Below are 13,005 nucleotides of genomic sequence, written 5' to 3' on the forward strand. Positions count from 1 at the left end.
CGGCAAGTCTGTGGGTTTAAATACAAGACGCCATCGCCCAGGCCTAAGGTCTAAGTGATACATGCCAGCGACGTGAGAACCTAGATGTACTCCAGAGTAGTTGCCGTTTGACAATTTTAACGGGGGACGGTGATGAGAAGAGTGATGCACTCAACACACCCACCGGCATACCGTGAATTACTGGACCAAGTTGACGTGCGCATGTGAATAGTGCTGGCATTAATAGGGTATGCTATAGTAAGGCTCATAGATACAGCGTGGTCAAGCTGCCAATGGGTCAGTCCTGGGCTGTATTCGAAAGCCGAGTAACATACACAGCATGCACCGCCTGTCATTATCGCTTCTCCTTGTCTAACAGGTCCTTGGCCTCATTGATTTTACTTGCAAGATAGGGCGAGCCTCCACGGTCCGGATGATTGGAAAGCATGATTTGACGGTGCGCATCCTTCAGCTTGCTTTTCAGCTGAGGGCCGTCTCTGTAGATGGCGCCCAGCAACGGGGAAACAGGAGACTGAGAATGAGAGAGAAGATGTGATAGAATTCAAGGGCGTACTTCAGGCCAAGGATTGCGACGGCTTCTTTATGATCCATCTTTGCCTTGAATCCGCCTTTGGCCCATTGTTCTGCGGCACCCTGACCAGCTCTACGTAGAAGCTGCCTGCCAGCGACAGCAGCAGCTAGTGCACCAACACCAATGATGAGTGGAGTGGCCATATCAGCGCAGGTAACAGTGCGGTATGGGCGAGGTTCAAGGATGGAGGGTGGACTTGTGTAGAAGCTGGCCGATCGTGAGGCCTTGAGGCTTCAGTCGACTCGGAGGCTGTCGGAGGCTGTGACACTGTTGTGACACATACCGACTCGGCGTGACTGTACTGTAGGTCCTCGGGCCCGGGCGAGTGGTGTGCTATGTACGCCACTCTCCGGTCGGCGGCACTGCTCGCTCAGAGCCATCCCTTCGGAATCATGTTGACCCCTCTCCAGAATCATGAGACCTACTCTATAGTACACAATAATAATCTGACGGTCCAAGTGTACGCGCGCGGGTTCGCGATGGATAGCGTCCAGACCAGACTACACCATCGCCTCGAGGTTCCTGTGGGTCCACATAATATCCGTTTGACAGAACCCTAGGACAGCCTCGCGTAACAACCTGCCTTTTCAGGTCGCTTTCCCTCTCACGCTGACTCTCGTCCACCGATGCCCTCTCGTTACCTTCCATGCCTACGCCGGAGGTGCGCTTTGTCATTGCTGACCACAGCTTCGAGGAACGTGAGGGTGTCTTGGCCAATGCCTTCTCCGGCGGATTCACGGATGGTTTCCGCATGCCTTTCTGGTTTTGTCTCTCGCCACCCATTTAAGACTATTGGTCGGGTTGCTCGGGTTTAATCCCCTCGCCCCTTCGTACCTCCCCTCATCATGCAAGATCGCACGTTCCGGCTCAAACAGACTATCTACAAAGCACCACATCCACCTGTAGATTTTGTACAGCTCAACGAGGCAGAATTATCTGAAGACTTTGTGGACACCTTTCTCCAGACTGCCGTCGGTGATACATTCGGCGTTGCCGCTGCGTATGGCTCCAAGGGGATCCTTACATCCATTGCATTCGCCACTCCTTCCCGTGGCGTGTTTGTCCAAATGCCGAAGCCTGGCTCGAACGCTAAGGCGAAGTCAAAGAAGGGAGGCCAAGGAAAGGTCCAAGGGCGTGATATCCTTCACAGAGGCTTTCTTTGCCGTCCAGGCTTTCGGAAGATGGTGCTTGATGCCCCTCGTCTTGTTGCAGCTTTGCAACTCGACTTTGGATTGACCGCGACTCAAATAATCGAGCTATGGTCCATTCTCTCTAGCAATCGCCAGACAAACAACGATTTGTACAAGGTTCTCGGTGGAGAGAATCTACTCCATTCAGAACGGGCATCGGACATCTTCCTCGCCGAATCAGCGGATGCGTCTCATTTGCGTAATGTATGTGAGCGGGCATGGGCATCTTGCCAAGTTAGTCATATCAAGCATTTGCAAAAACAATTATTGGCCATATCCCCCATTGATACGCATACATTTAATGCGAAGGTCCGTTTTGTTTCTCGTTTTGTGCACCTGGTGCTGCTCTCAGGACGATCAATGTGCTCCAGCACCTGGCTATTTGTGTCAAATCCATTCGCGATGCAGATCGCCTCCGCGCACTGAAGCCTACGAAAGTAAAGAACGACGTTTCCGCCGAGTTTAGTCGTACCAATGGCGTACTTAATGTCAATTTGACTCGTTTCAAGACCCGTCTCCGTAAATCCGTGAACCAGGCATGTTACCCACGGCTCTGCTGCCGATTCTTGAACTCATCTTTTCGGTGCCTGCATTTAGAAGGTACTGGTTGAGATTTCAAATAAAGGATCTGCGCCAATATCTGCCAGTGGACGTACCGTTCATGCCGAAGGGAAATCTGCGAGGATTTCGGTGCATCAGAACGTTTCGACCAACGCCAAAATTTGCTCTGTTTATACTATTGGCAGGGAAGATCCTACTTATGCAGAGCTCGAGCGAACAGAGGCCATACTCGCTGTGTTACAATGCAGGATCAAGCTGTTCGAAGTACCGGTAGTCCGGAAGATGTTCAATACCGAAACCTCCCGTATGTCTTGCAAGAAGAAAGACTCCGCCAAATCAAATCTCGATGTTCCTGACATCTGCTTTCCCTCTCGTCCTCTAAATGGGACACAGACCGTCGCAGTTCGTCGGATACTGTCCACGGAGAGTAACGATCAAATTTGTCTTATTCATGGACCCCCTGGGACGGGTAAGACTACCGTTATCGCGGCTTCTGTTACAAGTATCATAGCTGCTAGCAAGTCTGATCACGGAGTCTGGTTGATCGCCCAATCCAATGTCGCGGTGAAGAATATAGCGGAGAAACTTGGCAGTGTTGGTTTCTGGGAATTCAAAGTCCTTGTCTCAAAAGATTTTCACTTCGAATGGTGAGGCGTTCTCGTTAATCATCCTTCTGAGTTTGTGTAGTTATCAATGAATGCCACTCAAACGCAGGCACGAACATTTGTACGAAGATATTGAGAGAAATGTCATTCGCTCTGATGATTTCGCTCCGAACGCAGTTGGCATGTCTCGTTTGTTACTCGATTCACGAGTTATTCTATGCACAATCAGCATGCTGTCGCATCCGCGGCTTGGATCAACGGGGCTCACTCGGCTTGTCCCTGTCACTACGGTTATCGTCGACGAAGCTAGTCAGATCGAGTTGGGCGACTACCTACCGCTCTTGTACAAGTTTGGGCAGAATCTGCGTAAGCTGGTTTTCATAGGAGATGACAAGCAGCGTACGTTTCTCATGCATTCTGCCCGTTTTCGAAGTAATCATAGTTCTTTGAAGTCGCGCCTTACGGCCAAGATGACCTTCGCAATCTTTGCAGCGTTTTTGAGCTCCCTCACCTTCGACAAGAAGCTGTATTTCTAGATACTCAATGTAAGCACGCCCTTCTCTGGTCTGTTTTGCACATCGTCTGAGCATGATGCAGATCGTATGCCAGTACCGATTGGCAAATTCATCTCAGCTCATGTGTACGGGGGTCGCTTGAACACGGAGCATTCTGTCAACTCGCGCCTCTCGTGCCGTTTTGTCGACGTCAAGCATGGCAAGGAGAGGAGATCCGGAAATAGCTGGGTTGTGAGTGTATTGTTTTGAATTCCATTTACCCCCCCGCACTCATATTTTAAAGAACGATGCAGAAGCCCATGCCATCGAGTTCATCGCAACAAAGCTACATAAACAGAGCAAGGCCTTTCGGATCATTACTCCTTATGATGCTCAACGCAATTTACTGGAGAATCGATTGCGAGCTGTGGGTATTCCTTGGGAGAACAAGTGTTTCAACGTAGACTCGTTCCAAGGTATTTCACTTCAAACATTCGACTACAATAGCAATGCTGATAAAATGATCTATGATCTCCTAGGTAACGAGGAAGAATATATTATCGTTTCGGTTGTTCGGTCTGAAAAGATTGGTTTCCTCTCAAATGTCCGCCGAACCAACGTCATGCTCTCGCGCTGCAAGACAGGTATGATAATATGCAGCAGTCGTGCGTTCCTGCAAGGGAAAGCTTCATCGACACTTATGGGCAAGCTCGCCACCGAGTGGGGTGCCAATAGCTGGGTGCCCTGGAGGGACCTATTGTCAGGCAGGTTTTAACTTTATCGTATTAGGATACTGGGTGTATTGTTGTAGCTTTAGCTGTTATAGACGTGCGACCTTGCATATACAGATTTGATCTTGAGCTATCACGACTTCGTCACAACGATGCCGAGGGAGTTCAATTGCAACTACACCATTGCGGCTCGCTATGTCTCCCACCATGTTGATTCAAGAATCCCGTATGTTCCGGAATTCAGTTGAGGACGGCCAGCCCGAGATTCGAGTGCAAGGCTTCTTGGAGTCGATGCTGTCAACTCATGACGGATTTTCTCGAGACTGAGCTCGCAAAGGTCGGACTCTCGCCTGTAATATTCACCATGGGATCATCTCATCGCCCTGGCTATCGCAACTTTGACGAGAGCGCTGTTCGTCCAGTTTCACAATAAAAGTGAGTCTGGGAAGGCAAAGACCGGGCGTTAGATCCTCGAGGACAACATCCTGGGCAACACGGGCTGCACGCTGCATGCGTTCGATCTCGCCGCGCTCGCCTGCTTGTTTACGACCCCGGCCTGCGCAATGCCAACGGCGTTGACATCCCGAGTGTCGCTCAGCCCGAGAGGAGCACTTACCACTCGCCGCCATCTCGTTCACAGTGGGTTGTCACGTCTCCGTCCACGAGGAGAACGTCGTAGCGGATTTCCGGGCTATGTCCTAAGATGGTAGTACGTCCCACATACAGCATGAAACGTATCAGCGCAAAAGATCTTGGCAGTATTGCGAGTGTTCTTCCAGTGATCAGCCTGGTCGTTTAACATAGCCGCTTACACCTCAGTATTTGGAGTTCATCGCGCAGTGAGCGTGAGGTGATCAGCGGCTCGCATTGAAGCACCAATGACCGGTCACGATGTTTGCTGGCGGACAGTCAGCGACAAAAAAGCGATGGTGAATTCCACAGGACATGTCGGTCCAGGATTCAGAAATCTGTTGTAAGTTAGTTTTTGTCTCAAACGGCCAATCGGTCACTAGTCAGCTTATTCAACTCGAGATATCCATGCAGGATGATCGAGGCTTGAAATATCGATATCGCATCCATGGGCGAACCGTAGACATCATGAAATGAATGGCCGAAAGTAAGATGATCAACTTATATTTGCTTACGACACACATATAATTATAACACATTTCCAAAATCATGAATATTTGGATACACTTTGTTAGGCTGCCTATAAGTGAGATGCAACAGTGGATTCAGAGATGATCTTCATGTCATGCAAAGCTTCTACGATTGCTGACTTGAATTCCTCAGTTGAGGTTAAGGGACTGGAAACCTTTGACTCAATCCCAAACTTAATAATCTCAGCACCTGCCAGGTCTTCATGTTCTATCAGCAATTGCAATATTCGAACATGCAGGCACATACAGTTAATTCCGTAACCATCAGGATATGATGCACCAAACCTTAGAATTTTAATCAGATATTGGAACACTAGAGGGCATGCTCAGACTCACCCTGTACCACGGAACTGGTTGCCTGCACTCAACCCACTGGTGCTGAGCTTCCATGTTTGACTACGAGTAAAGAGCTCATCATCAAACAGTTCATGTCGCTCTCCCTCCTCCGGGCGTAACATCAATTTAAGCCCAAGGAGATGTCGGTCAATACCGCGTCCAGTTGTAGCATGACGAGTTAGATTCGTATGCGTCTGGATGGCACGACGTAACAGTGACTGTCGCACTTGAACCTTGTAATTGATTAGCCGAAAAAGATGTCGGAATAACGGATTACTTACACTGCCACAAGGATCAGACATAGCGAGGACGAACGCCCTACCATCAGATGTAAGCGTGCGAATTGTTTCGGTACGACCATTTTTGAATACACGTGTCAGAGCCGTCTCATATGTCGCAGTGAAGCATTTCCGAGTCCTATACCACGCCAGTTGAAGCGCCATTTGGATGAACGCATCCGGAGAAAAGCGAGCTAAGGGCAAGGACGAGTAAGCACTTCGCACCAGACACGTTATATACTGTCACAAGTAGGTGGGTTCAGAGGTCGCAGCGACGTAACAAATTGCTAAAGAGTATGATGGGACATAGCACTGACCATTATTCTTTATCCACTCCACTCCATACTCGTCGAACCAAAGGATACCATCGTCCGAATCTGCGACGAGAATCCTTGCTCGGTCTTCTGCTGCAATACATTCATTTCTAATATGCTCGTCTACGACCCAATCGAGACGTTGCCAGCCAGGCGCCCTAGACACGGGCCGCTTGCTGTCAGCATGCGCACCAAAAGCATCTCCATCGATTTCTTGAACAACCGCGTATTCCGCAACAATACTCGGGACAAGCGCGTCGCATGGTGAGTGTTCACCGAGTGCACCTGCGCGTGTGTTGGGCTCGACGATGAGTGAGAATGGCTTGTCAAACCAGCGATTGTGTGCGGGTCGTGGAGCAGGACCAGAGCGCACGTTATGTAAATGAGCGGTAAGTTCTGGAACTGTGCATGGGGATGGTAGAGGCAAATGTGAAGGGCCATCCACAGAGATGGAGGATGGGAGAACGTAGACAGAGTGGTCGAGACTCAGCGCGAAAATAGAGTGGTTGATTGTGCGCAGAATAGCATGATTGGTGTGGGAAAGAGATAGTAGATGATGCAAATTCTTCATATTAACATGAGTTCAAAGTGATCGGGCACTATTTGATAGCAACGTACTACGCTCCATAGATCGCGTTCATCGGCGCTCAGAACGCCGACAGGGGGGGCTTTCTCACCAGCAGCTAACCTAAGCTCGACGTCATCCACAACATCTGCGATTCTTCGTTCAATATCCGCTGCGGACAATGGTTGTAGATGCGAATCGAGAACTTCAACAGCGTAGAACCAATCGTGTATAAGAACCAAGATTTTGCGAGCGTCCGAGTCATTGGGAGGCGGAGGTAGGGAAAGGGTATCGCATTGTATCTGTGGTATTCTAGAAATGTTGAACATTTTTGCAGAGGTATCTCGTAGCCAAATACCTGTCCCAAGTGGCAAGGGCCTCATGAGTGACGTCAACTGGCAAGATGGTTTACAAACCGGCTCGTGTTAAATTAGTGGAGAGCTCGTCTCTATATCACCAGAAAACAAATTAGAAACAGCGGCAAGTACATGCGTGAAGAGTGCACCTTTCTGAGCGGGTCTTCCATTCTAATACTCGATGCGCCAGCCAGGCAGCCCGGCGAATTTGCCAATCCGTAGTACCGGATTTGCGGGGGCGCCCACGCCCACGAATGACGCCATCTGGCACCGAAGAGTCATTGTTAAAAGCCAGCCACCAGTTCGAGTTTACGAGCAATGGTGCACGCCATTCATGGTAAGCTTTTCTCATCCATATGGTATCATCCAACCAATTACTTGGGGAAGCTCTATCGAGTGCTTGTATCGCACGACATTGCTGTTTAGTGTCATTACCACATGATAAGAGGGAGCATGAGACTGACCAAGTAGACGTTCCTGACAAGACTTGCCTATGCCCGACTCAAAGTCTTTGGCCCATTTGACACGCAAGTTGTAGCTTTCTTCGTACGAAACTCCTCCAAGCGATTCATCCTCTTTGAGAAAGGGCTCCAGGGATGAAAGATACTTTTCCAGCGTCTGGTGCAGGCTGGGGACAGGCAGTCGGGGCAGATCACGCGGGACACTGGACGCAGAGCGAGTCGGGCTTCCAAACGTTGCTCTCGAGTTACCTATCATCTGCATGATGACCCGAATATCTCTGCGTCTCGAGAGCATTGTATCGTCAAAGTCGCGCCGTCGAAGACATGATGAGAAGAATGAGAAGCGCTTGCGGTTACACGGACCTTGGGAGACACGTGAGACGCGTAGGCGCTCAGCGCGACGCGTTCTTGCAGCCACGGCTCACGCGTCTCTCACCAAACTGCACCAAGCTACTTTACGCCCTGTCTTAATTTGACTCGCTCCGCACTATCTCTCCACCAAGCTGATAAATTGTATCTTTCAGAATTACACCCCCTTCAATTATAGACCCTCGCTTTACGCGTCTTTGTTGAATCCTCCTTCGACCTCGATATACCATCAGACGCAATGGCACCTCCGATCGCATTGACCCAATGGCTCCAGCGAGAATATCCTCGGCCTCAAATAGACCCGGTGCGTTTCCTTCTGTGATATTCGACGCGTTCGTTCATCCCGTGTAGGAATGGCTCAGTGACTGCTACGCCTGGATCGAGAGCCAATACCATTTCGATCCAGCCACACAACTCGATGAGATCATTCACCACGTTAACGTACAACTACTGGAATCTGATCTATCAGATTCCATGATTCCGGGCTCAGGGCTTCCTCAGAATATTGCTGATGTTCCCAGAACAACAATTCGCGGCGATGTGCTCGTGCAGATCATCTCTATCACAGAAATAGGTCACAGTGCATTTACCCTTCAGAATGTCCACCAGGCGCGACTTGAGCGCGAAGACATGGCGGGGCTGGCTCGGGACGAAGATGATGATGAAGAAGGGATTCCATCCTACCCACGATCCATGCTGAGGTTCCAACTGAGCGATGGATCTACTATACTCCAAGCTATCGAATTCCGACACCTAGAGGAGCTTGTTCTCGGTGAGACGAAGCTCGGGCACAAAGTGAGTATCTGATATTCTTTTCCGGCATACACGCCGTCATCTCGCATTAATTTTGCTCGCCGAGCGCACGCAAATTATTCGTGCATTCAACCTGTCATGCAACAGCGTTATGAGCCAATACATTATCGCTTACCGTTTAATGAGTCGCCATTTGATATTCATCGCGTGATTATATTTGGGCAGATGATCCTCAAGAATGTGCCCATTCGCAAAGGTGTTGCATTCCTAGAACCCAAATGCATTGTGATGAAAGGCCACCAGGTTACCGATCTGGAGGCCTTTCAGGAACGCGATTTTGCGCGCGGGCTACGCTTCCGTCTCGGGTAAGTGGTACGACAGTACAGAATGCCCACCCTTCTGACAGCAACGCATTGCGCACTCAGTAAGCCAGATGACCCAGCAGAGGAGGAACCCGAGCAGCAGATAGCAGTTATGGCCCAAGAACAACGGCAAGTTGCACCAAATTCTGTTAGCTTACCAATGCAGTCGGTTCGCTCTCCTCTGAGAGAGTTAGATGAGCTCGTACCTGTCGCTGGCCCCTCAGGAATATCCCATGTTGACGACGTGGGTCAGCCTCGTAAGCGAAAACTTCCCGATCGTTCTCAGCGCAGTCCATCTCCAAATCCCCCTCCGCGTCAGACCGGCCGCCAGGAGACACAGTCGCGCTTCTTCGAGTCTCAGTCAAGGACGGTAAATCCCTCTGCTGGTCTCGCTAACGAACGCCTCTTATCGCCTCATCGACAGCAAGCGATTTTCGTCCCCAACAGTGACGAGGAAGATGGCGAGTTGTGGCAGCTACCTGGAAACAGAAAGCGTGGCGACACCTCTATCGGGGAAGGCCCTTCTCGAAGAGGAACAGCTGCGACCACGAGCCCCAAAGCAGCGAGCTCGGAGCTATATTACGATGACGATGACTTTTTGGATGACGCATTCCTGGCGCAGGTAGACCGTGCTGAGCGGGAGGCCCTCGCACCATCAGATGAGGAAGGCATATTTACTGCGACTTCGAGTATCATTCCTGCGGATCCAGGAACTACACAAAGGACGGAAGGTGCTTCGAGTCAGCGCATTGCGGCGGGACCGAGCCTGCAGTCAACTTACACCAGCCATGGCTCAGCCGGTATGTCGGCTTCCGGCTCTGCTTCCACGGTGGTGGCAGATCCAAGCCTCAGATCAAGTAGTAGGGGTAGGGCAATTGGATCAAGGATCAATCTGGATGTTGTTACAATAGAGGATTCAGATGAAGATGACAAGGAGAACGTACCCGCGCTGACACGCCATGTCCGCCGGCGCACAGCACCCACTCAGGACGATGTGATCGAGTTATCTGATTGAGAACCGAGAGCAGAAATGGATATGTATATACCCATGGTGACACTGATACTTGTTTGACGACAGAAATAGAAGGGCAGACAACAAGTGAACGTATACAACGATACCCATATCCGTGGAGTTGGTATCTGATGATAATGTCTCCGATCACATAAATTAATGCGAATACTGGCTGAAAGTTCCTTCACATTTGAGTCTTCTATTTATGTTATATTATCGACTTTATAAGCCAGCAGTCTGAGGGAAATATCAGACATGGGATGTATAAAAGGTATAAACTGCAGAATACAGGTGAAAGAACTACAATATGATTTAGGACAAGCAGAGTGCATCAGCCTAAGATTGCGACCTTTTGCTTCTTCTTCTTGTTCTTCGTGTTGGAAAAGTTACGCCAGCTATCTACGCGCTGCTCGCGGTTTTCTGTAACAATGGAATTAGTGGGACGGCGGAGAGACCCAAGAGACTTGGTCTACCTTCCCAACGCGCATCGTCTTCAGCTTTGCGCTTCCTGGCGGTGACTTCTTCCTCTTTCTTGCGCGCCTCAAGACCTTCGTTTGCTAGGTTCATCTTGACGGCCCTAGTAAACACAATATTTAATTATAGTAAAAGTGACGGCAGGTCGAGCTGCTCACTTTCTCCGTCTAACCTCCTCGTCAATCAGGAGCTCTTTTGCTTTCGCAAGAAGCTGCTGACGCCAAGGAGGAGTCAAATCCTTCAAGCGTGAATCGCCATTGGACGTCGTTGTAGGAAGTGACAAAGACTTGAGAAGGACAGCTCGTGCTTGGTTGATGACTGCGTCCACTTCCTCTCTTTTGGCCTTGTCGGAGAGCTCAGCTTCCGCCTAATAATCAAATTCAATCAGAACAGTGTCGACGAGAAAAGAACTTCTGCAAGATAAATGAATGCAATGAATTACAACGTACCTTTTTTAGAAGGTCAAAGGCATCTGGTGCACGGGCATGGGACGTCTTGTCAGGATGGATGACTGGAATTCAGACAACGTACGAATGGGCCATCAATACATTCATGTCACAACAGCACACGAGAGCGGGATGCCGGAGAGGGTGGGCTCACAGAGCGAGAGCTGTCTGTACTTCTTCTTGATTTCCTCAGCCGTGGCATCTTCCGTTATGTCTAAAATTTCATACGGGCTTTCAGAGAAGAGAAGAGAATCAAACATTCGAACGGAGCAGCTGAGACGAAAAATGGACGCACTTGAGTTTGAAAGCCTTTAAGATACGCTCAACCTCTATCTCCCGTTGAAATGCAGTAGCTTCCCGACTGAGGAGCTTTTCTATATCATCAACTCCTGCAGAGCTAGGGCCACTGGATGTCGACGGCTTGTTGTTCGCCGCAGTGGACGCTTGAGCAGACATTATTTCACGCACTGATTAACAATGTGTGTTCTAACGGCCAGCGAAGATAATCAGAGGTTCCAGATATGAGGCAAAGGAACAGCCTTCCAAGGGTGAAGACGGACGGGAGCAGGTAGAGGAGCAGACACACCGTCGGAATCGTGGTTAGAAACAACCCGAATGCGTACGAGCGAGTGTGCGAACTCATCTCAGTAGGCGCCCGCGGCTTTGGCAACGGCCACCTATTAGTACGAGCCTGAGTGTCCGAATAGCAATGCTACGGTCGGGCTGCTTGCACACATTTGCGGCGGTGAGTCTTTTTACTCGGAAAATATATCATAGCTAAGAATAGATGAATTACTCGCCGCTAGAGCAGATGCTACCGTAGTACAACCTCGCTTTCGTCAATCTCTAGGATCTCCGGACATAGAGCTACACGACTTCATATATCAATTGGACCAACATGGAGACCGATGTCTACAGAGGTCCCTCCATCAAAAGGATATCCTTCAAGACATCATGCTTCTCGGCAACAAGTTTTTGCAGCGAGGAATCGTAGTCTCATGTTATACACTGCCGCCGTGGTATGTGAGGTCAAATACTTTCACAACGATGTACTCAAATGAGGAGACACCGGAAAAAGATTGTCCTTGGTGTAGGTGCAACATATGCTGCTGTACCTCTCTATCGTATGTTTTGTGCGGCGACCGGTTTCGCTGGGACACCGAAGGTGGGTATGGGCAAATTTGAGGCTGAACGCCTCGTTCCGGTCGAGGGCGTAAGGCGTATCAAAGTGTACTTCAATGCAGATACATCAGATGCACTTCCCTGGACTTTCACTCCCCAGCAGAGGGTTGTAAGTGTGCTCCCTGGAGAAACAAGTCTTGCATTTTACAAAGCCAAGAACAACTCAAAGCAAGACATTATTGGAATTGCAACATATAATGTCACCCCTGACAAGGTGCTCATGTTCGATTCTAGGACTTTCTAATGAATGCATTTTGAATGTTTGGGGGTAGATTGCGCCATACTTTGGAAAAGTAGAATGCTTCTGCTTTGAGGAACAGAAGTTGCTCGCAGGAGAGGAGGTGGACATGCCACTTCTTTTCTTCATTGACAAAGACGTACTCGATGATCCTACATGCCGGAATTTAGATGATGTTGTCTTATCGTACACGTTCTTCCGGTGTGTCTCTTTCATGGTCATATGCATCTCTCTCATCTGCTTGAATTTACATAGAGCGCGACGAAATGCACAAGGACATCTAGAGCCGGATGCTCCCGACGATGTCGTGCAAGCCTCTCAAGGATTTGCGGAATATGATATGGCCCCTAGAGTCGAAGACCGCAAAGCTGGACCCGGGGACTCTTTGTAGTCGCATATTTTCTTTTCCCATGTACTATCTATGTGTAGTTCCTAATTGAGTGATGTCAATATCGACTCTCACGAATACACCTAGTCCAAACTCTGCGCACCTGACTTGTCGTACTCAGGTTGTACTGAGGTACGGTATTTAGTATGCCTACCTTAT

The 13,005-nt window shown here is 49.4% G+C and overlaps 6 protein-coding genes across 6 annotated transcripts; 3 read left to right on the forward strand and 3 right to left on the reverse strand.

Annotated features, from left to right (window-relative positions):
* Positions 1–334: 334 nt before the first annotated feature.
* Positions 335–714, reverse strand: FIBRA_03441 (uncharacterized protein; the record flags this gene model as incomplete). The annotated part of the gene is made up of 2 exons (XM_012325283.1): positions 335–476; positions 554–714. The coding sequence occupies 2 exons, from the start codon at positions 712–714 to the stop codon at positions 335–337; spliced, it is 303 nt and encodes a 100-aa protein (XP_012180673.1).
* Positions 715–1,416: 702 nt separating this feature from the next.
* On the forward strand, positions 1,417–4,196 carry FIBRA_03442 (uncharacterized protein; the record flags this gene model as incomplete). Its single annotated transcript, XM_012325284.1, has 8 exons — positions 1,417–2,070; positions 2,133–2,288; positions 2,359–2,969; positions 3,037–3,326; positions 3,380–3,472; positions 3,525–3,673; positions 3,726–3,897; positions 3,961–4,196. The coding sequence occupies 8 exons, from the start codon at positions 1,417–1,419 to the stop codon at positions 4,194–4,196; spliced, it is 2,361 nt and encodes a 786-aa protein (XP_012180674.1).
* Positions 4,197–5,362: 1,166 nt separating this feature from the next.
* Positions 5,363–7,134, reverse strand: FIBRA_03443 (uncharacterized protein; the record flags this gene model as incomplete). Its single annotated transcript, XM_012325285.1, has 6 exons — positions 5,363–5,502; positions 5,560–5,597; positions 5,649–5,881; positions 5,930–6,120; positions 6,244–6,805; positions 6,859–7,134. The coding sequence occupies 6 exons, from the start codon at positions 7,132–7,134 to the stop codon at positions 5,363–5,365; spliced, it is 1,440 nt and encodes a 479-aa protein (XP_012180675.1).
* A 1,095-nt stretch (positions 7,135–8,229) lies between these two features.
* On the forward strand, positions 8,230–10,121 carry FIBRA_03444 (uncharacterized protein; the record flags this gene model as incomplete). Its single annotated transcript, XM_012325286.1, has 4 exons — positions 8,230–8,295; positions 8,343–8,786; positions 8,970–9,109; positions 9,170–10,121. 4 exons carry the CDS (start codon positions 8,230–8,232, stop codon positions 10,119–10,121), a joined length of 1,602 nt encoding a protein of 533 aa, XP_012180676.1.
* Positions 10,122–10,449: 328 nt separating this feature from the next.
* On the reverse strand, positions 10,450–11,494 carry FIBRA_03445 (uncharacterized protein; the record flags this gene model as incomplete). The annotated part of the gene is made up of 6 exons (XM_012325287.1): positions 10,450–10,538; positions 10,592–10,695; positions 10,751–10,959; positions 11,042–11,103; positions 11,193–11,269; positions 11,334–11,494. 6 exons carry the CDS (start codon positions 11,492–11,494, stop codon positions 10,450–10,452), a joined length of 702 nt encoding a protein of 233 aa, XP_012180677.1.
* A 601-nt stretch (positions 11,495–12,095) lies between these two features.
* FIBRA_03446 (uncharacterized protein) lies at positions 12,096–12,849 on the forward strand (the record flags this gene model as incomplete). Its single annotated transcript, XM_012325288.1, has 3 exons — positions 12,096–12,434; positions 12,493–12,659; positions 12,714–12,849. The coding sequence occupies 3 exons, from the start codon at positions 12,096–12,098 to the stop codon at positions 12,847–12,849; spliced, it is 642 nt and encodes a 213-aa protein (XP_012180678.1).
* Between the last annotated feature and the right edge of the window lie 156 nt (positions 12,850–13,005).

The sequence above is a fragment of the Fibroporia radiculosa genome, assembly GCF_000313525.1.
Source record: "Fibroporia radiculosa TFFH 294 genomic supercontigs, scaffold2040, whole genome shotgun sequence".
NCBI lineage: Eukaryota > Fungi > Basidiomycota > Agaricomycetes > Polyporales > Fibroporiaceae > Fibroporia > Fibroporia radiculosa.